General features: G+C 31.5%; 1 protein-coding gene and 1 long non-coding RNA gene across 9 annotated transcripts; one reads left to right on the top strand and one right to left on the bottom strand.

The window, feature by feature from the left end:
• Positions 1–1,648: 1,648 nt before the first annotated feature.
• step (cytohesin steppke) lies at positions 1,649–24,521 on the bottom strand. 8 transcript variants are annotated; one of them, XM_040721965.2, is made up of 9 exons: positions 24,334–24,521; positions 23,827–23,970; positions 8,207–8,342; positions 6,964–7,221; positions 6,642–6,903; positions 3,918–4,257; positions 3,773–3,842; positions 3,297–3,413; positions 1,649–2,708 (listed from the first exon to the last, which is right to left on the bottom strand). In XM_040721965.2, exons 2-9 carry the CDS (start codon positions 23,846–23,848, stop codon positions 2,630–2,632), a joined length of 1,284 nt encoding a protein of 427 aa, XP_040577899.1. In that variant the 5' UTR covers positions 23,849–23,970; positions 24,334–24,521; the 3' UTR covers positions 1,649–2,629. The 8 variants fall into 8 exon arrangements, with proteins under 8 accessions (XP_040577899.1, XP_040577905.1, XP_071748040.1 ...); XM_040721971.2 differs by lacking the exons at positions 23,827–23,970; positions 24,334–24,521 and adding exons at positions 8,474–8,499; positions 10,149–10,287; XM_071891939.1 differs by lacking the exons at positions 23,827–23,970; positions 24,334–24,521 and adding an exon at positions 10,282–10,417.
• On the top strand, positions 8,791–12,633 carry LOC121126681 (uncharacterized). Its single transcript, XR_005867083.2, has 3 exons — positions 8,791–8,925; positions 9,666–12,054; positions 12,118–12,633. It is a non-coding gene; the product is annotated as an uncharacterized lncRNA (long non-coding RNA).
• Positions 24,522–26,980: the final 2,459 nt, after the last annotated feature.

Genomic DNA, 26,980 nt, shown 5'->3' with positions numbered 1-26,980 from the left:
TTTATTCAAATTATGCCAAACTGATTGAAAACTACAAGAGCTTATTGCAAACTTGCAATTACAATTAGCCCAAGATGCAGTGTACCATTGTGCATGCCAAGCAATTTATTGACCGATACCAAAAGCCACTAGGATTTTACAGCAAGCAAGCTGTTGAGTCTCTTCACAGGGATTACCTGGATGATATACCCAAGGAAGAGTAACCACCGCGACTATACCAACCAGTTGTGGAAAGCAGTAGTTTATTATAATTCCTATCACATTTGAATATAAAATCCAGTTGATTTATGTGTTTTTATAATGATTTAGGAAAAGCTTTAAAAACGATCCAGTGTTATAGTTAAACTTTTTTTACATGAAAAAATTATACATATTGTGAAAAATTAGCACTATTTCCTGAATGATATTGCTCGTTATTATACAATTTTTTGGACTTTTTTAAATTCATCATAACTTCGTCAAAGCTTAACTAAATTGAGCCTTTATGGCTCTAAATGGGTAAAAAAACCCTTTGTTAAATCTATTTATCCCAAAGATAGGCGAGAATTCTTTTAGAGAGAGATGTTAACACCCCCACGACTTGTTAAGTAGTGAGAGAGAAGGAGTACACACGTTATTAATTATTATACAGCACCTTGGCACACATCGGCCGTCTTTCCTTTTTTAATCGCTAAACACAGTTTTTTCTTTAGATATACAATGTATACATCATGGAACACTATGTACAGTGCACCCGGTGACGTTTATTCATACATAAATTATTTTTTAGTAACCAAATGTCACAAGTTGAATCAGTGTTACTTTTTAAAGACTTTTTCACGACAATCGGCAAGATTCTATGTAAGATTACAGTTGTTTCACTCAATTCAATCAAATTGCATCCCATGGTCACATCATGAAATCCCCCCCATTTCTTTGATTGAACATACTTTTAGATCGAAGAATGTCTGATTATTATACATTTTCAGGAGTGATACGTTTTTTTTTTAATAATAGAGATTTCTTACAATTTAGAAAATTCAAATAAATTAGTGAGTAAGGAGCATCATAGTTTTGTAAGTTATCTCAGTACGACAAATAAAATGTCGTCAATCAACGTTCCTAATAAAATTTAGGATTATTCGGATTTACATTCGACAATTCTCACACACCTATTTATATATATTGAGGTCCTTTCGTTGTCAGACGGATATAAATTATATAAAGCGATGCAAATAATTTTACAGTATGCGCAAGTGTATTTTTCTTTAGTATGATAAGGCATTCACAATCACCCTGTCCTTCATTTCAACTTCATTAAATGCATTGTTGTATCTCTCAATGAAACTTCCGTCTGTTAGATAACTTGTTAATAGCAAGTAATAATGTTCACGATTGCATTCTCAAGAGGGATGTATGCCTTGCATTATAATTTGAAATACATAAAGTCACACCTATTATATATTTTTTGTAAATTGAAACTATGTAAACAGGCTACTCCAGAATATGTATTTAATAAAATAACATAGGATTCTCTTTTTCATCCTCTTCAGAGAGGCAGCGTTAATCATCTCAACATGCCAATGATATATAGAGTAAATGACTATATACACTGATAATAGACATCATTTGATCATTATTAATTTTGTTTAAAAATCATTCAAATAAGTTTATATAAAATAACATTTTATATTCGATTTGATAAATATATATAAATATAAAAATACGAAATAGTAATAATACTTGATGAGACATGCCTTTGTTCAAAAAATAAATAAATTGAAAAATAGTCGTTGTTAGCGTAAGAATAAATAAATAATTGTAATTATTAATAAAAGTATAATTATGGTTACGGATATTTTTCGAAACATTATTATCAAGTGGTAATCATAATTTTAGGTGTGCGTGGTGTTTAGTCTAATAGTAATAATTAAGAGCGATAAAAAAATAATCTGGAATCAGTCTCATTTGAAATATCATATGTGTATATATATATATATATTTTTCTTCTATTGATACAATAACGGAAAAATTGTTAACATCAACTTAGGCTAGTTATTGCTTTCTATAAAGGGGAGAAAAGGCCATTACTGAGAGGCATATTTGTTGATAATAGTAGTAATAAGAATAGAATTAATAATAGCGTAGAGAAGAGATGATATTTTCATATAGTATATGTATGTATAAAAGGAATTAAAAATAGAAAGAGGCAAAAAGAGTTCGTCTTTACAGTATGAATGAATGTTCGTTCAGGAGTCAACTATAAAGGGTTCACAAGGGAAGCGAGGAGGGAAAGTGGGAGAAGGCTCTTGTATAATAATAGCATTCACAGGTGCCTGAAGTAGAATCATCCTCTCAATTATCAAAATTTCAAAACAATAACAAAATAAAGGTTTTGATTTGATTTCACCTTCTTCATTCATTTGTACTCAATAAGCGTAATACAGATGTGCGTTGTGTCATCGTTATCATCCTCATTAATTAATTATGCATGGTGATATCAACAAACAATCACTAATAAACATTCTTCTTTAATATATATATTTTTTCCTCTTTGGATAGCTGCTTTTTTGTACTCGTAGGGTTTTGATTCTCTTATTCTGATATTGAGATACTCTCTTCAGTCTCTCCACTCTATCGAATATGTCATCTATCGAGACGCGTTCTTCTGAACCTTCTTCTTCCTCACAGCCAACATATCGTAAAAGGGATTGTGACTAATACTTTGTCTGAAAAAAAAAATTGAGGGGGATGATTAGTAACGGTTAATCATAGTTGTAATTAAATGAGTGGAAACTAGGAGTGAGTGAGTTAGTCAATTGGGTGTTGTCGTTGAATATAATTGTATACATAATATGTATTTCTAAATTTACTAATTAATTATAATTATTAATGAAGGGATACGTAATAAATTAGAGTTAATAATAACAACAATTGTTAGTAATCATTAAATAGTTGCAGAGGAGGGGGAGATTAGGTAGATTTGAGTTATTTCCACCCATTCTCACATACGTCAAAAATCAAGTGCTATATAAATGAACAAACGTGCAAAGGCATGAAGTCAATTGGTTAATGCCGCTCAAATAGTAGATATTTATTATATGCAATTACATTTTTGTTAGTAGAATTTAACTAAATAAACACATGCAGACACTCAGACTAACATATTCGATTCTATTATAAGTATTAAATACTTTTTATAAATTAATTAAATGTATTAATCATCCTACACCACACTTCATAAGCAACCCAAAACACAAAATTATTATGACCATATTGTTTAAAATGCACGCCCAAATAAAAAACGTAATTCTTACACTTTGATGTATTTAGGGGCACTAGTGCAGAATGTCAACATTTTAGCCAGACTTTTGGAAGAAGAGGGCCTAGGCAACGTTAAGAATATGTCTTCTTCCTCATTGGCCTGTACTCGTCTGAGGGACGAAAAATTAGGGGAAAAACAGAAAAATGAATAAAAATTGAGAAGTCTCATTCTTTAGAGCCACAATACACACATCAATATACACTCATTAACAAAAAAGTATATATTTAAGTAAGAGAAAAATATAAAAACATGGCAACAAGATGACCATTATAACATTTTGTTGACCTTTTATTCTTTTACGTAGAGATAAACTATAAATGAAATTCAGGTACATAAAAACAATGAAATAATAACTATCTTTCATGCCATATAAGAATGATATGTACACTAAAATCCCTAGCATAAATAACTCTCCGACTCTAAAATAACTATCATAGCAATGTAGGTATGTAGGTAGAAGGAACTCACTGTATGCACTTAATCCACTCTTCTTTTTCCTCTTCGGTTGATGCTGACATGCGATATACCGTATGTTTGCCTAAATGAAGTACAAGATAAAACAATGTTGATAATCCTGACTCACATTAGTTGAAAATGCAATTAAATAACATACCTTCTACCACTTTCCCTTCGGAATCCGTTTTACAAGCTTTAATGACTTCGTTTCCCGCTGAAAATAACTCGAAACAATGGGATTTATTACGATCCCCGACCTCTCGGACTCTAATATTCTCCAATGGAATGATTCCACGAGGTTCTTTATCAGTGGTAAACTCGAAATAGTAGAGACAATTATCATTCAAAATAAACCACCGACGCTTCCATGACTTATAACGGCCTCCTTGCTTCCACAACCAACCTTCTCGATCAGGATTGAAGAAGGTATGCATGAGGTCATTACCATCATCCTCAGGTATTTTAAAAGGCTCAGTCTTAATGCTATCATATAGACTCTGAAAGAAAAAGGGCAAAAATAAGACACAAATTAGAATAAATAGTATGTATGAGTGACAAAGGGTCATGTCAATTAATTTAAATGTTATGAAGGACGCCACTCAAATTATATTATTATGTTTAACACGCCTATTCTATGTAAATACATATATTAAAATGAATTAGGAGTAGTTAGTTGGATAATTCACTACATCAAATAAGAATCCCTCTCTTTATTCATACAAGCATATCCTAAAACAATAATCAATAGAATTAATTATGATGAAGCAGATGGAGGTTTTTGAGAAGGGAGGGGGGGAGAGAACTGAGGAGTCATAAAAAACCTTTTGATGTTGGAACAAAATGGCTATGTGTTATATGTTGTTGTTGGTACAACAACATAACGATTAGTAGTACATCTAATACTCTAGTAAATGTATTATATAATACGATAATATATTTAATCATAAATTAATCTCGTGATTGCAATGACGTTTCCCTCTAATTAATGCATGTTGCTACGATATCAATATTTTTGTATAAAATAGGTATTGGTATTTCCATACTTTTTCGACTAAAAAAAATAAGTACCGAATAACGCTGATGCATAGTATATTAAAACTATTAGCATAAATATCGTTATTAATAACAAAATAATTAGAGATGAAACTAATTTGAGGGAGGCTGTTGTCTTTATTTTATTTAACATCTGCAACTATATAATAGCCGTAGCAAAGCCTCAAGCTATCCCAATAAAATAATAAAAGTAATCATTCACAGTATACTTAGAAGGGCCATCCTACTCATCTGAATCGTACATACTCATACTCAGAGGGTTGTGCAAACTTGGCTTGAATACATGGTTTTTCCACTTGACTCAAATGGTGAGTCAATTTCCAAATTATTATTTAAAAAAAACGAGTCGACTTCGTATTTTTATGAGTTGGATTAATTTATCATTAAACCTCATCAATTATGATGAGTTTTGTGTCGCTCTGATTTTCTAATTAATCTCAATTTCTAATATAATTCTTTTCATCAATGAGGCAACAAATGTTGCACCGTTCCAGAGTTGGTTCAACTCGACGCAAGTAGATACTATACTCCTCGTATATACCGAGTCATACAGTACAAACTGAACACTTTGAATTTTAAACTTCAACAAGAACTAATTTATTAATTAAGGATAGAAATTCAACAAAATTAATACTATAAATGGATATGTGTCTGAGCTCACTAAATCATTAATGATGGCTTCCAGAGGACGGCGGAAAGCTGGGTACCCGCTACGGATGTATTTATCGGTCATTATCTAGCAGTGCTGGATGACAGTTGCTTTCAGGGCCTCGGTGTTTGGATGGCATTCCCCGCGACATGCAACCAAAAGGTTTAGTCAATGGGGTTGGCATCAGGGCTGAGGGGGGCAAAAGCGTCAAAGAGTCTTGTAACGGAGGAGATGGGTTTCTGCTTGAAGTGCACGAATGGAAATTTGTCCATCACGTTCAAGCGTCATTTTCTCGAGTTGTACGTAAGCTAGAGAGCTCAAGTTTGCTTTGTTTTGCAATTAATTGTTTATACTTTAATAGATCGAAATATGAATTAATTTCAATCACTCAACCTTCATTCATTATTGAATTAGTAAGTCTTCCGATTTCAATTGACTACCCTCCGGTATATGTACATATATCTTTTGAAAATGAGAGAAAATGTTACTTCAGCTCCAACTAAAAAATTATTCAATAATAATTATATTTAAGGTGAAATCCAATGCTTTAATTTTACCATATTGTAGAAGTAAATAATGTTTTGCCTTTGTGATTATTATGACATGCGAATAGCTACTTAACAAAAGAATGAAATTATATTTCCTTTAAAGAAAGTTTCGCAATGGAACATGGATTAATTTATTATTATTATAATAGCCACCATGTGTTTAAATAATTATTTAATATAGAAAGAGACATGCATTCCAACTAAATAAAATCTCTTTCCAAAGGAATCAAAAGGTCGGAAAAGAAAAAGAAGAATAAATACAAAACTTCCTAAACATCTGCAAATAAATAACATTTTAACTGTTTATTTTTTTTAATAGTGTTTTTTTTTTTTTCAAATCTTGAAACTAATAATATACAGGAAGAGGTTTGTTTTCTATTTTTAGATAGTAGTACTAGTAAGAAATTACATAATCAGAAGCAAAAAAAAAAAATAATAATAAGGGTCTTCTTCCTCTCCTTATCCTTTTTTCTTATATTTGATAATGAAGGTATGTCAATATCAAAATAATATAACGGAAAGTGATATCATAATAATATTGCGTCCGACAAAATTTGATCATTTTAACTTCATTTAGTACATATATAGAATAGACATGAATGTAATCAAAAATGAATAAAAATAGTCTTACCACAAGAAGCTCTCTTGGCAAATCACCTCCATCGTTGATCCCTCTATTCATTGAAATAAACTGTTCCACAGAGGGTTTGTCCTTCACACTAGGATTATGAAGACTCGTATTGAGCATAATAATGGCAAAAGAAAGAACGTAGCAGGTATCTGAATTAGTAAAAATATCTGGATTCAATTGGCAGTATCTTTGAGCAAAACTTTCCATCATTCGATCAATCTTTTGAGCCTCACCCGGCAGACGAAAGCTCCAAAGAAATTGTCTACAAAAGTAATAATGTAATATAATCATTTTTATATATGTGGTGAGAATAACAACATACCTAAGTGCTTGTACCAGAATTAAATCTGTAAAATCATGTAGTTCTACGAAGGCTTTAAGGACGGCTTCATTGAAATCGTTCTTTTCTCCAAGGAAATCCCCAATCATTGTTTTATTGAGGCCTTCTCCCTTATAGAGGAACTGTGCTACATCCTCGGGGGTTTCTTTAATCAGACCCTGAGTAATGAGGAATTCAATTCCCTTCTTAGGATCCATATTAAACTTTTTCTTTCCCATTTGAAGATTTTTTACTTTAGCACTATAACAAATAAAGATACATTTGATTAGAGTACATATTAATAAAGCAATACTATAATTATTATTACTATGCACAAAATACAATCCTTGACTAAGGTAGAAATATCTTTGTAAGCAAATAATGCACGTAATGCAGTGGTTCTTAACATAGCTTTTTGTGTGTGCACTTTAAACTTTGAGAACCACTGATAAAACGTCATAATTCGGATGATTAGTATTAACAGTCATTTGGACTCTGCTATCATAATACATACATATGTATTTTAAATTTCAAATTATAGCATTTCATTGGTAATTTTATATTTTCAAAACAAGGATATCAAATGAAAAAAAAATAGGATATCTAAAACAACAACAAAACAGAAGCATTCCACATTTCTGTTTGTTGGTCCTCCCATTCTTTTGGGTAGGATATTTGATTATATATTTCTGGTCTACTATTGACTGATGATTATTATTTTCTTTTTGGGGGATTTTTTTCTTCTTCTTAAAAGAAGAAGAAGAAAATTATAAGCCTTTTTATCAGCTCCCCCAATTTTTTCCTTCTTTCTTTCTTCAACGAACAAACTCAACAAAAAGACGTTGAGGGAGGAGGGGGGGGGATAGGATTATATTATGTACATGCTAACAACTAATACAAGTTTTTATAATGAGCTTAAACATTTAAAAAGAAACTATAGCTAATATGTACATACAACAATAAAATTCCATTGACATCTACTACTACTAATGAAATGTTAGAAAAGCGGTTGAAGTTTTTTAGATTAGTATGAGGGGTTCATGTCAGCTTTTTTGGCCTTATTATATATATATATTTAAAAAAAAAACAAATTGTAGACTAGCATACATTTTGCTTTTGTGTATTCATCAATTCTAAAGACCTTTATTGGATATAATTCTATTATGCGTACATCAAATAGAATTATTTCTCTATGTAGTAGAACACATTTATATTATATTATATGATATATATTTCACTCTCTTACCCTTCTTCAGTATCCATGGCTTCTATTTCTGAATTGACTTCGTTCAGTTCATCTTTGAGCTGATTTATTTCTTGGAGTAGTTCTACTTTACGCCTGCGAATGGTATGTAAAACTTTTTGTTCTTCCGGAGTCAAATCTGCAAGAATAAGAAATTAAATTATCAACTATTATAATAGAATAGATGTAATCATAGAAAATCAATGAATAGACATAAACATTACATTAATTGTACATATATATATAACTTAATAATAATAAAAAAATTACATTAAAAGATACGCTATTTCTTTTTTCTGCTTGTGCAATGCGAGTCAATAGAGAAGTAAAGAAAGAAGAAGAGGATGATTATTATTTTTACATTATTCTCTGAGTAATAAATTATTATAAATAATAGTGAGAATCAATGTTGTTGTTGTTGGTGGTGGTGGTGGGTGAGAAGGAGCTCTGCTCTGGTCTTCTACACTACTACTTTCAAAGGAAAAGTATTTGATAACATGCAAAGAAAAACAACAATACTGTCAAAACGCGGGTCAATTATTTCCCCATGAATCATCATTTTATTCATTATACAACATTTATATTATCATCAATGTGAGAAGAAAATTGTCAAAGAACAGTGTTGTTGTGTTGTCTTGGAGAAGAGAAGAAAACTTGAGTGGGTTATTATTTTTGTTCTTCGAAGAAGAAAGAAATAATTTATCCACTATAGTACACGATTGGTATGCACGTATTTATTATAAATCCTTGTTTTTAATACACATAGTAATAGGATTGGTTCAAATAAAGGAGTCATTAAAATCTTTACGTTTGGATGGTTTCATTAGGGGGTGTTGTTGGAAATCTAGATATTCGGTGCGATAAGGAAGAATATTTGTTTTTAGAGACACAAAGACGAAATAATAACAATAAAATATATTACATCGCTAACTCCCCCAATTCTATAAAGTTTAATAATACCTTTATAGAATAATAACAACATTTATAAATATCCCCGCATTCCAAAACACCCACGTTTCATTGCTCCATATTTTTTAGTGTATTCAGTTTAAAAAGAAAAACTCACGTTTGACTGACTCGCTTGATCGTAGTTTTTTTTAGCTATCCATCAGTCTTTTCTTTATATATATAGAAAATTTATAAATTCGCTTTGTTTAAGTTTAATCGATAAAAAAAAATGAATTTACTCCAAAAAAGAAGAAAAATTATCTAGATCAACCGACTTTTTGTTATTTTTATTTTTTTTGATTTAAAACCAATCATCCATCTTTTAGTCAACATTGTCCATGGTTTGTTTTTTTACTTAAAGAAAACCAATTGAAATATCCAATGTATATACAATTTATAAGAAGGAGAATAAATCGTTTAGTCTAGATTTTGAGAGGGAAAGACGGACGGACTGGATAGAAAAACAAGTAGTAATTGGATTTCAAATTTAATTCTTATTTTTTTGACTACGTAGGTGGGATGGAACAAAGGTCCAGTTCATCACGAAGGAGAAGAATTTAAAAAAAAACTATGATATTAGGGATTTTTGTGTAAGAATGAATACATGATGTGAGAAAAACAACGTCAGAGTGGGGGGGGAATTGAAAATAATGGAGGGTACTGAGATGGATTTAAAGAAATCCAATAAAAATTCTAGAATTGGTGTGAATTAAATCCAATCCTCTCCTAAGGGATAGAAGAAGATGAACGAAAAGGAGTAACGGACTCCTACAACTTGTGATGGATGTGCAAGTGACTTGGGAGGTGCATTCAAAGGACAGGGACTGACAAGTCCACTTCAAAAGAAGAAGATCCTTGTCATTTATTCCTCATCCGAAACTAAAGGGTTTTGGATCACGACAAGCAATGAAAAAGATTGAGTTTTGAAAGACGTGAATAGAGAAATAAGAAAATCAAGATTTAGAGAGAGATCCGAATGGGAGCGGATGGGGTTTACCAGGAAAGGAAGATTGTCCAGAGATCTCATTAATGCTCATTTTCCTCTTCATTTAGACGACGACCACGAAGAAGACGACTTCTAAAACAATGTCTAGTATAATTTCCTTGCTTCACCTCCTCTTAATCCTCACTTTTTAGTTCACACTCATAACAAACTTCGTGGTCCAAAGGAAGGATCTTCTCAACACTGCATTAATATTAATAATATCTAATCATAGGAAAACTTCTTCTTCCAACAGCTCCGCATCCCTTTGCGATCCCTCAACCAATTTAATACTAACTCCAGAATCCTTCTCTCTTTTTTTTTATATATATTTTTTCCTCCCTTCCCCCCTCCTTCATCTCTTTGCAGTAATATATTCTCTCTCTCTCTCTTTCTCCTCCTTCCTCTCTATACACTCCTCAGCTCCTCACCCTCTTAAATAGCAAACAGACAAACGTTACTACTTCTATCGCCCTCTTTCAACAACGTACTTTTCCCTCTATGACATAATAATGAAACAAACAAAGAGGTCGCTACGTGTTTTATTAATCGGAGTCATACAATATATAACAGTCAAAATATTCAAGGAGGGCTCTTATCCTTCTCTTCATCACTCAACCTCACTCCTCTCTTTTTAAATCCATTTCTTCTTCTTTTCGTATTAGGTAATAATAAATAATATATTATTATGTTTATAAAAAGTCGTTATGAGGGGGATAGGAGGAGGGGGCAGGGGGGAGTTGCGTATCTAGGAGTCACTAGAATGCACTTGAGCGTTGAATTCCCCCATTTCAGTGGAATTGCTGACAGTATTGAATCAAAACGTCACGTTATGACTCCTTAATGATGGCATCGTGTGTGTATTTATATAGAAAATGTCAAATGATTGGACTTTAAAATGACAAATCCTTAATAGGTCGATATTATATGTAGGATAAATATTTTTTTTTTTTTAAATCAAGTTCTGAGAGATAATGATGATGCCCTGGTATTTACCAACTTTCATTAGAAGAGAGATACTTAGGCATTATTCTACACGGCGGGAGAGTTAAGGATAATAGAGTTGGGGGGGGAAGGACCAACCTTCTGACTGCATCATACACACATGCAATACTATCTGTTTTACATCAAAGAGAGTTGGTTGGTTGTAGGGCCATTCATCTTACTCACCCCCATAATAATTAGTGGTTACTAGCTTGACTCCTAAGGATGTTCGTTACTGCTTCACCCCCTCCTCTCCTCTCTTTACAACAGGGGGGTAGAATAATGGCAACGATGATGATGCTCTATGTAGTGACTAGTAGGGTGTCTGGGTGTTTTGTATGGTTGATTTATTAAGAAGAAAATGAGATGATGCACCAAAGGAGGTCTTGTCTCTAGAGTCTACACTCTCTGCCTTCCTTCATCATCAACATCATGTTTTTCTTAACAATTATTGGGTTTCTCAATCCTTTTGCTACGGTATCAACTATTCAATGGACAATGACTAATAATGACACTTAGCTTGAAGGAATCTTAGAAGGGGACTGCCAATACTAGAACTGATATAAAAAAAGAAAAAGAAATCAAGTTGATTGACGTCATCAAGGAAGGAACTTTATATGTTTTTAGAACTGATATTCCGGACTGTTCTGGACGGGAGTGCACTGACGCAAGACTATGTAGAAGGATAGGGGTAGGAGAGAGAAAGGCAAGAGATGCAACGGCTTCTTGGCCCAATTTAGGGTAAAATAAGCAATGGTACCTTCGGCCAATTTTTGACCTGTCTAAAAAAATGTCCCCAGAAAGGTTATTTTACAAAAGAGTTACCAACGAAATGCTAGTAAAGCCCTCTCAATAAATTATCTTCTCCCACGTTTTGGGTCAAAGGCAGCTCAGAAGGATTGACTCAGGTATTCTAAGTACTTGTACAGCACATGAGGTATGACTAAACACTTGTTCAATCATGAGGAAACAATTATTTTGTGAATTCCTGGATTAATAGGTGGAATAACATGGTATGAAGTTCACAGACACTACTACCACACATTAATAGGGCAGATGGGATGGATCTCGGATTTTTGTTTTCCTTCAAATTTCCCTCTCGAAATCATATTGTAATAGTGAATGGTTGAAAATTACAATACCAACAACAATAATAATAATAACAATAAAATAATCAATGAAGACACACTACACTCGTGTATCCACTTTTATGTAGCAGGGCAGCCTTTAATAATAGATGGAGACAGAAGAAATTCAATTCTTTCATCCATTTTTTATTGTTATTACACATTATTATATTGATGACTCAAACATGTGGATTCATTTCACTTGGGACGGTCAACCGTTCTCTTTTCGCCGGACATGACATCTTCTTTTTATATCCTGTCTGAGACGTTTGAGACTTTTTTAAACGTATAAATTAATAAAATGTCCAATTTTATTAAGGGTCCCATGTTAACAATCGAGATGAATAGGAAATAAAATTGGCATTAATGAAATATAAAAATGAAAAATAGTTGATCCAGAATATGTTTTCTAAAAAGTCAAATTTATTTTCTGAAAAAAATCAGAACAAGAATCTAAAATTATTTGTTTTTCAATATTATATTACTTTCAAAATAATACCCCCCCCCCCCTAAGCCAGGGATGTCCATCCTTTTAATATAATGGGCCGCATTGCCACTTGAAATATTTTAATGGGACACATAAAATATATAATTTCATGAAAATTATTCTTATGAAACTAAACTACTAAATACCTATTTATTTCAACTTTAGGCCAAATCTAATTTTTCAAGACCAAATTGCTACAGAAAAGGCCAATTTGGCAACTCTATTCAGCAGGTGCGTCCACAAGGGGTGGAGTGGCTGTAGCCCCACCCAAATTAAAGAATTTGTGATGTTTACTAAAAAATTTTATATTTGAAATTTAATTAAGTTTTTAAAAAAAAATCCAAAATATCTGGAATATCTATGGATTTTAGAAATTTTTCTTCAAAAATTTAATATTTGAAGTTAAATTTTTGAAATTTTTTTCCAAAAAAATTAATTTTTTGTAAGAACTGAAGGTTTTTGAATTTTTTTGAGAATAATTATTCCAAAAATTGTAATATTTGAAATTTTTTCAAAAAAATATTATTTTTCCTAAATAGGTGTGGATTTTTGAATTTTTTTTTCCAAAAATTTAATATTTAAAATTTAATTTTCGATTTTTTTTTCGAAAAAATTATTTTTTTTGTGAATAGCAGTATGTTTTGGAATTTTTTTTCCGAAAAAAATATTATTTGAAATTTAATTTTTGGAAATTTTTTTCAAAAAATTCTAAAAACAATCGCCCGCCCCCAAAAAAAAAATAGATATATATACACCAATCTGAGGATGCTCCTGTTCAGGGGCGTCTTTTCTTTTAGAAATCAAAATATGGTCACTCGCTTTCTATTCCTTCAATTAGTTATTTGATCTCAAATCAAGAGGATTTCAGAATTTGTTATAATATAATGCTTATATATAGAGAGAGAGTATACACTCTATATTATAAGAAGGTACAACAAGATATGTCTGTGTGTCCCTATCTATCTCATACTCCTGGGAAAAGACTTTAACATCATCAAATAACGTATAAAAACTCCCAAAGGAAGCAATTCAACCTTAATATTTTTATAAACAAAATATTTTCTTAAGAGTTTTAGGCTGAACATATGTGAGTATGTACATTCAATATTGTATGTACGTACATTTAAGAATTTCCGTCGTTCTTACAACTGTCTTAATACGTAGTAGTAGGTATTTACATATATACAATATATACTCTATAAGAATTCAACTATGACTTCCCCAAGGTTAAACCCCATAGAAGTGTCGATGTTAACATGTACTACACACATACATATGTATTCTATTTGTAATTGAATACTCTACTGCAAGGCAGATATTCTTCTCTCAATGCAGGGAACTTCCTGCATTATTTATTATGTCAAAAGTAAAAAGAATCTATTACAAAGAGGTCCTTCTTCACTTCTCAAAATCACGTGCAAAAAGCAAATAACTTGATGGGGTTAACCCCCTTAAATCAGGGGATGTCTTCATAACATCCATAATTAATGATCTAAATGTACCACGAAATGACTTTCCGGATGTCATCAGTCAGTCAACGGTTCGTATCCATTTATAATATATATTATTTTTGTTAAAAGAGATCCCAAAAAGGTGGGGGATGGGATAAAAAATCAATATTTACGTTGGGCGTCCTAAAATAATTCAAACCCATATTTAGCTAACCGACACATTAAAATGATTTTCTTTATTGTATATATAACCGTAGTAATCCGCGAATTATATCCTTTATTATTCTAAATTAAACAGTTGGAAATATGGCTCCGGCGCCAATAGGTTTTTATAATTAGGTGAGAAACTAAACGAGAGAGAGAGATTTGTATATATATGTATTTAAAATTTAATACTAATCTCATGTTATCTTTTTGTGGATTAGAGTGTTTGGGGGCTGAACGGAATGTCTTTTCTAGGAGGCTACTACATAATTAAAATGTGTTGTGGAGAGTGGTTAACTCAAACTCATTGTTGATAGAAATATTATTATATCATATCGTAGTGCAAATATGTACCTACAGGATAGTTAGTTACGTACAAGGAAACTATTTGCGGTGACAGTAGGTATTATTTATATGTAGGTATCTATTTACAGAGCCGTAACTAGGATTTTTCTTTGAGGGGGAGGGGGGTGAATAGCTCAGAATTTTTCTTTATTATAGAGGTGACATTGTTATTTATTTATTTTTATTTTTTCAAGAGACATTTTTGAATGACTTTATTTTTTGTTTTAATACAAAAATTGCCACTTTTTGACAAAAAAAAAATCCATGACACTACGGCTAGCGTTAGATCCAATAAAATTTGTCAGTCCCAGGACCGGTTCTTATCGGTCTTTTATGGAAACTACGCTAGATGATGCTACGTAGTTACTATTAACTACGTCATTTGAGTCGCCAAAGTTAAATCACAGTCTCTTTCTAATAACAAGATACCTACGGGAGATGTGTGATTAGAACGTATTATTATACGTTCTAGCTATTTTTTATTACTTTCTTGGTTCTTATATTCTTCAATTCTAGTAAGAAGTGAAGAAAATAAAAAGGTAGCTAGGACTGTAGGAAAAGAAAAGACTGAAAAGTGTAGAAAACTGATTAGGAAATCAGTTCTAGGACCAATCCGACACTAATCACGACATTATCTCATCAATATAACAATTTAGTAGATACTTGTTGTCAGCTGTCGATGGTTCTACCTCTTTCCCCTTTATTTGAACGTTGATGGGTTGAATTGTTAAGCTGTGAACAATTCTTTTTTGGGTATCTTTTTAGATGAAAGGTTTCGAGATATTAGAAAGGTAACGGTGTATTATTATACAAATATATTTTGAACTTTGACAAAATATAAGCATTTCGACAATTTTTATTAAAAATTGAATAGCAACTTAAGACTGTATATACCTCCCCCCACTCCCTCCACTCGTAGTCACTGTCCTGTAAATTTTGGAAAAAAATACCCTACCTACTTCCAAATGTAATTTTCACCTTGGCGAATAGTTGACTTTTTTTAGAATAATAAAAATAAATATAAGATAACGCCCAAATGTTTTTGATAACGTGGGTAAGGAGCTCATCTGGATTAACACTCAAGTTTAAATCGTTACAAAAGTGTCATTTCAATAAAGATGAATTGATAGGCGCATTAGTTAAAATCACGACGTTCCTTTGAGATAATTATCTCGCGAGCCAAAAAGTTTATTTCTTAACATCTATCAGACTATCTTATCTATAGGAATCCGTGTCGAGTATTCACTTGTAGTAATAAATTATGTATGATTACTAGGGTTTCTCTCTCAGGATCCCGGATACCTTGGGGTTTTACATCTATGGTAAATCTCACATTTAATTATTTCAATATATAAATTAATATATATTTAATCCAACAAAAATTAGTTTTTTCATTAGTTACTATTTCATTTTATTTTTTGCCTGTCGGATCGGATAACGGAATTTAAAAAAGAAAAACAACCTCTACACTATCAGTGATAATCATACAAATGAAGAAATAGAGAATATATGGGTACTTACTTACGGGATAACGATATTTCCTGCAATCCCTTAACTCATAAATGTGTCCCCAAGATCTCTCTCTCTCAAAAAAAAAAAAAGAATCATAAAACAAAGCTTCTGAATATATATTTCATATTTAGACCCAATCTAATTTTTCAATGGGAAACTGATTAAAAAAAGGTCAATCTGGCAATCCTGTTCAGGGATGTCCACAGGAATATATATTGGGGGGCCTTGGTAATTTTGAATTATTTTGTATATTAAATTTTTTGCTCCGCTGAATAATTTGATCGAATTACCTCTTTTAGAAAATAAATCATTAAAAAAAAATTTTTTTCCTGTGTTTTCACATTTAAATTTTTTCCATCAGAGGGAGAATTTTTCAAAGATTATTTTATTTAAGAAATATTTTTCCATGCTTGTTCGTATTTTGAACGTTCTACGCGAATTGATGATACTATGACAATTTTGCTAAGAAATACTACTTAAAGTGAGAATGAGTTGTAAACATTAAGCGGGCTACGGGCCGGACATCCCTACCCTAATGTATATATAGGCGTACTGCATAGAAGATTTGAGGAAAATTAGAGTCCCACAAAATTAGGCGGAAAACAAAATAAAAATCATCAAAAATATGTAATATATAATCTCCCAAATTTGTTATTAATATTCGATCAAAATTGTAGCTTTTCCCCTAAAAAAAATATAACTTTCTACACCTATAAAATAACTGATTCCACCTATTTTTCCAATTTATTTTTAAAATTCTAAATGATGGCATTGAAAAAAGTTCCCTTGAAAAATGAACCCCTGGTGTGACTCGTTCCTATAATATATGTGTGTTTTTTAAGTGTAGCATTGAGTCCTAAGTCAATATGCTGGTTGGACACACAATGCTTTTTGTAACAAGAGAACTATACTAACCTAGTATGAATAATATATATTACGGCGCGTATGTATGACAATAAACACTTTCAAATTAATGTGTCTATTGTACATAGCACTGGATATTTATTGTTGTGAAAGCAGTTGGTAAGCGTGTCCTTATTGACTAAAACCTCTTTATACTATGTTAACTGCATATTTCATACATACCGAAAAGAGGGAACTATAGAGTAAAGGGCTTTTGTACATTTCGACAGGGAATGTGTCATTCAAAGGATTTGATATTGTATACTTTTATGTATATTATAGAAAAATGTAAGAAATTCCGTTGATTTTGCCAAAAAAGAGAAAAGAATGACGTAATAGTCATTCTTTTCTTAAGAATAACATGTTACTATGTCTTTACAAAATAAATAGTGACTGCATTCGAAAATTATGTTTACTTATATTTATAAGTAGTCGGTTACATCTACTGATATTGTCATAAATTTCACCTCTCTTCTTTTAAAAAAAAAAAAGAAGAAGGAAAAAAATAAATATTGGGAAAGGTTGCGCGAAATGCTTTTTTGGTGAAATATATAACGGAACATTTTATTACAAGTCGAATTTACATCTGCACGAAACTTTATTTTGTAATTTTCATAAGGGAATAAACATTTCATTAAAGTGAATCCTAATTTTATAGAGTGTTGAAATACTGTGGAAATAAAATGATTCAGGAAATAATAAATTATTTGAACCTCAATCTTCGGTTCATGTGTGCGTATCGAACCATAAGATACAACAAAACCAATCATTTTTAAATATATATACAATATAAATGAATTATCATCATTATGAAACGGTGTTACCTCGCAATACAAAAATATACATTGCATATTGATGTCAGCTATTAATTTTTCTTATTATCTTCTACTTATTAGTCTTCTGAACGTTGATAACTTGAACTAAAATTAGCTTTTTTCAGAATAATTCCATGGTTGGAATGAATGGTGCATAAACATTGTTTATTTATATTCGCCTACCGGGTAGTTCATTGAAATCTGAATAATTACTTATTCAATATTTAAGATAGGTTGAGTGATCGAAATTAATTCAAATTTCGATATATTAAAGCAAAACAAACCTGAGCTTAATTCCAAATCGAGAAAATGACACTTGAACGTGATCGACGAATTTCCATTCGAGGACTCTAAGCACTTTGGCCTCTCTATGACCACTGTCTACACCGTCAGCATGAACAAAACTTTGGAGAGGAAGAAGAGCTCTGTCAAAAGGCCAAACTGGGCCTGAAGGAATTAAAGCTCCATACAGCCCTAATCCCTGCAGTTTCCATCATCCAAACGCTGAGTCCGTCAAGGCTTCTGTGCGCCAGCACTGGGACGCAATAATGGAAGATTACATCTGCAGCGGATGCCAGGCCTTCTGTTGCCCCCTGTAAGCCATAGTTACTGCTAAGGGCGGCTACATTAATGACTAAGAGAGCTCAGACTCACATCTATTTATAGTATTAATTTTGTTGAAATTTTATCTTTAATTGATAAATTATGTCTTTTAAATTTTACAATTCAAAGTGTTCAGATTTTAATGGACCACTCAGTATAAACAATTGGGCGCCATCTCGAGGCAAATACGATTCTACCCCCTGAATTAAAACATTATTTAATAAAAAAATAACATAATGTATGTTACTCACATGGAAAGCCCCGTGAAAGTTCTTCTGAGTATGCGCCGTTATTTTTAAAAGCAAACTACATACTTTAATACCACCTTGCGGATTTTTTATATATTTTTTATTTTGCTCATCCCCTATTGGGTAACTACTACCAACTGATTTAAGTTGGGAGATACAATAAAGATAACAGGGAAAATAAACAAATACATTAGTCGTCATAACAAACATCTACTAAATAAATAATGTTTTCGGAATTTTGAATTTTGAAAACTTTCGAGAATTAAGATCAATAATAAGGTTGAAAATCATTTGTTATGAATAAATACATTTAAATGACTGAAAAAAACTATGATAACAACATTAGCAGAAAATATAATTAATTTGTAGTATTGGAGTTATCTTTAATATACTAACAATTTTTATGTTATAATATGAACTGTTTTTTTTTATATCAGTAGTACAATCTGTCTTATCAAAGATTTTCTACTTATTATTTTGCTGAAAATAAAAACTATTTTTTGTTAACACATTTTTAGATTAAATAGAGAGGCTTCTCCCAGCAATTATGTTTGCTTTGTGACGGAAACTATGATCAAATATTCATTCTTTTTTGATATTATTAAGTCTTCCACTTCTATTTCTTGAGTAGTGGCTGGAGCAAATAAAGATGGAAGCTTTTCTGAACGTATAATTAACTTACAGAGGATATGGTTTTTCCAGGTGGCTATATATAAATTGTTTACAAAAAACTATATCAAGGTTTATAGAAATACAAGGTTAGACCATCATGTAATCGGACAAACTGGAATTTTCAATTCGGTGTTTTGTACCGACTCCTTGGCATGATAGGCGGATTTTGACCTAGCACATAATCAATCATAGTCTCTGACGTCACTATTACTAGTATTTTCAATTTGATGCATCGTAACGACTGCAGAGTAAGAAAGACAGATTTTGACAAATCACTCAACCACTCATCTACTATGACGTCAATATTAAAACCTCGTGAGTCGTACACGCGTATGAGGTTTCTTAGTATGGAAACCCCGTTTTTTTCCTTACTCGGATAACCTGTTTTACAACGATCTTGCATTCTAATTAAAGCTAAATCTATAGTTTTATACATTTTAAGATGATATATCTCTGAATAATAACACATACAAGAGCGTCAGCAGGATTACTTACTTTTGGGAGGAGGGGTTTCTTTAGAAAAGAAATCCTTCCGTCCTTACGAAAGAAGATTCTGGTAAAAATCTAATATTATTTGGTTTTCGGGGGGATAACCTCCCTCCATGTAGACACCCTTGACAATCTTATTCATAGTAAATTCAAGAGATTAAGTATATTAATTTACTCATAAGAAGAAGTTATCTTAAGACGACTAATGTATAACACGGAGAAAAATACTTTCTCTTGTAAATAACCAATTTGTATCAAAAAACTAACAAAATTGATACGAAAATTTGATACATAATCATATATTATCAGGGCCTTCTTTAGGCCACTGCAATTGCAGTCGGCCCCGATCTTCCATTAGCCCCACTGCGAACGCTTGATTAAAAATAGAAATTTGATATTTCCTTTCTGAAAAAGAGGTCATATGATAAAAATGATAAATTTATTTTCTAATAAGAAGTCGTTTGAGACTGAAATTATATTCAAATTTTCAAAAAGAAACAAAATAAAGGAGGCCTACACATTTATCTTTTCTCTAGGCCCAAGTGACACTTAAACCGACCCTGTTTTCTGTTATTAATTATTATCGCTATCCCTACACGCACTGGGATTTGTGCCCTGCTCAATCAGTTTGTATAGAGCCCGCAATAGGTCAGGCCGACGCAGTATATAATTATTTTATTTCGTCTTATATTATTTGATGAATAATATGTAAAAAAAAACAAAAAACACATTTGAAAATTGATAAGATAAGAACGCTTCATATTTGTCCTTACATGCTTATGTCATGGAATTATACTCCCTAAATACATTTATTATGTTGCTTTTTTTATCACATCAGGCTTTGATTAACAAAACGTGAAGTTTGCCAATGAAATTAAGCAAAAAAATATATTAAAAAAATTACACAAAGAGCCAACCGGAACGTCCACAGGTTTTTGTTTTGGGAGGGATGATTGGGTTTTTGGGATTTCGTTGCAAAAAAATCCAAAAATTTAATTTCAAATATTACACTAAATGGAAAAATGACAAAAATCCGTAGCTATTCAATGAAAATAAAAATTTTGAAAAAAAATTCAAAAATTATATTTCAAATATTAATTTTTTGTAAAACAAAATTTAATATTTTTATATTTTTTGGGAAAAAAGGCAAAAATCCGTTGTTGTTCATATAATTTTTTTATTTTATTTCAAATATTAAATTTCTTTTGGAAATTAAAAAAAAAAAACATAGTTATTCACAGAAAATTAAATTTTCTGGAAAAATAATTGAAAAAATTAAATTTTTTGGAAAAAAATATGGAAATATTTCATTGTCTAGTAATAAGCTACAGCCTCTTTAGCCCACCCCTGCGGACTCCTCTGGACAACATCCCATTCTCACGTTAGTATGTACGCATAATTATTTCTTTCTTCTCACTAAAGCAACGAAATACAATACAAAACAATGCTAATAATGTACTCATAAACAAGGGCTGATAAGTAGAATATTCAATTCTCATAGTCTGTAGACAAAGTGAACAAAAGAGATTACTCTAAATCTAATAAGAACAAAGTCAATTCCTTCATTTCAAACTATTTATAAGCTTCTCCAGGATTATTATCCACGCCCCCCACCACAATTCTTAATTAATTACATTTTAGAGAAGGAATTCCTTCACATAGAGCTCCTTCAGATTAAAGGATGATAAAAGAATTATTGTAATCAAACACTAAATTCTTTCATTAATCAGAGTCATCCACCGATTAGATCTGAATAGAAATAATAATGGGAGTTGGTGGGAAAACAGTGAGTCAGCTGACTTTTCTGTTTAGTAATGAAGTAGAGGCGTCAGCAGGTGTTGGGCTACCCCCCAAAAAAAAAAAAGAAAGGAATTTTTACTTTTTCATTGAAACGTTTTTGGTCAGGAGGGAAATTTTTCTATACAAAAATAGGGGTAAATTTTTTTCTCCAAATTTTCAATATTAGAAATTTAATTTTGGAAATCGTTTGTAAATAGCTGTGGATTTTTGAAATTTTTTTCCTAAAAAAGATAATTTTTTGTGAATTGCTATGAATTTTTGATTTTTTTTCCCAAAAAGTTTAATATTTAAAATGTAATTTAGAATTTTTTTTGTGAATAGCTGTGGATTTTCAACATTTTTTCACAAAAAGTTTATTTTTTGTGGATAGTTGTGGATTTTGGAATTATTTGTGAATTCCTATAAATTTTTGAATTTTTTTCCAAAATATTTAATATTTGAATTCCAAAATCCACAACTATTCTGAAAAAGTTAATTTTTTTGGAAAAAATTTCAAAAATTTATAGGAATTCACAAAAAATTACATTTTTAATTTATAATATTTAATTTTCATTAGATTTTTTTTTCTATTTATTTAATTTTTAATATTTTTCCAGAAAAAATTGATATTTTCTTTAAAACAACCAAGCCCCCCTCCCCCAAAAAAAAAAAAAATCATAATAATATATATATCTAATCCTGCGGACACCCCTGTAAGGATTGTGAGGAATTCCATTTTTCAGCATGACTTTTAGTCATTCATAATTATTACTAAGCAAACACATGGATTTATTGTTCATCATTGATTGTATACATAAGTATATAATTTAAATTTATGGTCAAGCTCAGTGAACAGGTTTCTGTGTTTAAAACCACCAAGGTATGAAATGTCCTTTAGTTTTTACATAAATATATCTACTCCATAAAGGTAACTCATCACAAACATTAAAATATGTACATTTTATTTTGTTGTCAGCTGTCGAATTTTCTGTCTTTTCTCTCCTAATCAGGGGTTTGAATGTTGATTGGTTCATTTTTATTAGCTCTTGTTAAGCTATGACCAACTTTCAACAGCTATTATATAATTGTTAAAAATGGATTCTACCAACTAATTTTTGGACTTTTTTCGTGTTCTTTTTGGAAGGAAGTTTGCGTGATAAAACAAAGGCAACCATTGGTTACAGGTAGTATTCTTTGGATCCTTATTTAAGACTGAATATTGCAGTCCAGTTCAGCCCTGCATATAAGTCTTAAAATTTATAAAGTTACGTACTTGATGAAGTCACTCAACTTTATTTCTTCTTCCATAGGACTGATGGGTCCAGCCTTAAGACTGGACTGAACTGAATAAATAACACAAGACAAGTTATAGGGTTACTTAAACATGTCGGAGTCAATTTAGCTTAATCTCTCCTTTGTACAAATATTCATCTGGTGCAGTTCTGTGCCAAAAATAATTGAAAAAGTTTTTATGCAATTTATTACCATTTATGAGATCTTTTAATATACATATATATATGTTGAGGAGAAGCAGGCCTGTTCCGACAGGGAGGAGGGTGGGTGGAAAGAACATTTTGAAACAAGTGGGAAAATTGCATGTAATGCACGTAAAATTTGTATATTAATTGTACAAAATACAATGGTTGTAATAATATTATATACAAATAGATCATCCAACATAAATTTTAAAAGATTTTAACATCTCCAACTTAGGACTTAATTACAACAAATCAGTCATATTCAAAAAATCAATCTGAGCATCTTAATCTACATACATTAAAATGATATCCTTCTTCTTTTTTTTTAATTTTTCCAAAATTCTCAAACTCTGACTATGAATATTACTCATTAAATTCCAAGCTAGGTACGTGTTAAAGGCCCCAAAGGAAGGACCTATCAGTTTTTGCAGGTATATTTAATAAATAGTAATCATATTTAATGTTATGTCACGAATTACCAAGTTTACATATATAAGAAATAAGCAGCGATTTACTAAAGGTAGATAGCATGAAGTAAAAAACGTGTACCTCTATACATATATATATGGTTCTATGTTAATATATAAAACACTTACGCTCTTCGTAGATTAGCAACATATCCAAATACTCTTAACAAAAACACACACAAATTTAAAGACGGAGCCACACAATGAACTTATTTGGTCGAATCTTGAGCAGGAACTGAATCAATTGCTCCTTTCTTGACTTCCTCAAACACTCTAATAATGATAGGGAAAAAGTAATCATAAATTCAATTCAAGGAAAGAGAAAAATCTATAAAAGAATTGTAGCAATCATACTAGATTATCATATCATCATAAACTAATTTCTTTCAAAATAATAAATAAATTAATAAGAAGAGGAATTCGATTCACTACTCATAAAATAATTAAGAATATAATTCATATCCGAAATGAGTGAGAGAGTCTGAACGAAACCTCGTAAGGCTCTAGATAATAACATATTTATTATGTAAATTTTTGAGGTTTCTAATTGAAAGAAAACACAATAAAGCCGTATCAAAAATACATCCACCCTTTTTATGTTTTCAATGTCCTCTCTTTATTTCAATTCCAACTCACGTCGGTCTCAAAGCGACAAATTTGCTATGCCTCTTTACTCTAATGTAGTACTAACGAATTGAATTCAATGACTTAAAAACACTTTTTCCTTAATTCCCACGAAGAAACGTTTCCCTGGATATGCAAATAACTTTTACTATTTCATTTTTTAGCTACATGACTCAACAACTCAGAATCATTTTGCATCTGGCAATATCTCCTTTGCCCATTTAGAGAGCACCAATGGAAAAAGTATAACATAATTACTGCTAGAGATCAAATATTATTATGTGTAACAACAAGGATAGAGGCAAATGTAGTGTAATACATGTATTATTACTACGTATTTACAGATAACGAGGGAAAAGTGTGTAATTGTATCCCAAATGTTTTGCTCTTGATGAGGAGAACAACATAGGCAGCATAACATAATATTAACTCATCGTTCCACAGCTAGCTCCACGTAATTATCCTTCCTTCTAGAACGACAAACACATCGCTCCAGTTTTGTTTTTCTTCAAAAAACTGCATTTTCGAAGAATTACAAACAAGAGTTAAAGAAGGCCAAATAATCTAATATAAAGTGACGTAATTAAAAGAAGAGGATGATGGATTTATTACTACGTTTCCTTTACATAGGTATATAGATAGTCTATGTACCTACTCTAAGAAAGGATTGTTGTCAAAGCTTCAACAATGACGTCACTATGTTAAGGGATGATGATAAGGGTTGCAATTAGTGTTGGATCAGCCTTATCGAGTTTCCCCCACCCCCCACCCCTTTAAGTCTTTTTTTATCAGTCTGATCTTTTTTACCAATCAACGGTCTTTCAGTACTATGGTCCTAACTATCTTTTTATTTTCTTCACTCATAGCTAGGATTAAAAAATATGAAAACCAAGAAAAAATAAGGCATGATAGCTTGAACTAAAAGACTATAGGCAAAGAGTGGGCACTTAAGGCAAGGAAGGTAGGGTTTAGTAGTTCTCAATTATGATTGCCTTAAAATTAGAAGCTGCTACATGTTCCTCCAGCTAGGCACGCAGCCAGTGTGGGGGTTGGGGGGAGTACCTAGTAAAAAGAGAAGAATAAGGACGACTACTTCCGGAACATATTCTTGCCTGCGTTTTAAATTAAACTGTTTATTTTTCCCTTGGCCGCTCTTCCCCTAGAGTCATTCAGCTTGAACCAAGGTTATACCATAACGAGTGTACGACTGATGTTCGACTTCCACGCCGCTTTTAATATTGACGTCAAAGTAAATGAGTGGTTGTGTGTTTTGTCAAAATCCCTTGTTCCCGCCCAGCAGTCGGTACGATACATTCAATTGAAAATTCTAGTAACAGTGACGTCATTCACTATGAGTGGTTGCGTGTTTTTGTTTTTTTAGTTTTTTTAGACCGATAAAACTCTAGTTGCAATACGTTCTACAAAGCAAAAGAATATAAGATAATAAATATATTTATGTTATATGTCAGTATAATGTATATATTACGGCCACAGTAAGGACTTTTAAACTTGGAGAAGGACTATTCAAGGGCGTTATTACATAAATGATGTAAAGTAAGGTGGCAGACATGTTGGGATCATTGTTGGAGAGCATGTTCCCCTCCTCTAACGGCCCCGTGGATGTATATAAATAGAATGTATCGTAGTAGGGGTAAGATTAGGATTTTTAAACTTGGAGAACCATTCAAGGGCGTAGCTTTATATATGCTGTAAAATGGGGAGATACATTTTGGAGTTACTGAAAATCTGAGGGAGGGCATGTTCTATCCCTCGTCGTTATTTTTATTGTATTCCATTAAAAAGAAAAAGGGGAAAATAGGCTCAAAATCAGTTGCTATTGTGAGCCATGGAATTCTAAATACATGAAAGTCTATCAAATCCCTTTCCCCTTTGTTAGTAATTCTTGGGAAATAAACACATTCAAGGATATCCGCTGTAGGAGAATAGTTTTTTTGTTTAAAATTTTAGAAAATTTAAATAATTTTTTTTTATATATAATTGTTAAGATAAAAATCTGTAATAAAAAACTTGAGTAAGACCAACAACTATTCTAATTTATTACTGTTCACACAAAATAAAAAATGACTCATATGGGAAAAAGGAATCACTAAAGATATCTAAAGTGATTATTATTTTCCACTAGATAACTACTATTCAACAATTATTGAAAATTTTTCACAGCTAGCTTAATAAGAGCTAATTCAACCAATCAACCTTCAAAACAGCTGACATCAAAATACAATATATATTTTTGTATAAGTGAGGTACCGTTGTGCTTCGCCTCCTATTGGAACCTCTGATAATGTAATATCAAAGGGCTACTCAACTGCTGTTTCAAATCCAGACCTCCTGAGTGTTGTAGTCTGGGTGCCCAGACCTATACATACGAGGGTCTTTTCAAAAGTCTGAGATTGGTCCATTTAATTCTGTTTGACATTCGTTTGAATCGAGGAATCAGCCGGAAAGATGATGGTGACTTCTTTTTTTTTTTTTGATTCGAAAGAAATAATACTCATCGACTATCTGGAAAAGGTAAAACTAACACAAGTTTGTATATTATTGATCGTTATTGGACAGTTTGAAAACGAAGCTGCATGGAAATCGCTCACGATAGACCCACAAAAAGTCCTTATTCATCCCAACAATGCACCAGTTCAAA

Source organism: Lepeophtheirus salmonis, chromosome 1, assembly GCF_016086655.4.
Source record: "Lepeophtheirus salmonis chromosome 1, UVic_Lsal_1.4, whole genome shotgun sequence".
NCBI lineage: Eukaryota > Metazoa > Arthropoda > Copepoda > Siphonostomatoida > Caligidae > Lepeophtheirus > Lepeophtheirus salmonis.
The sequence above is the reverse complement of the archived record's forward strand: the minus strand, read 5'-3'. Positions and strand labels throughout refer to the sequence as shown.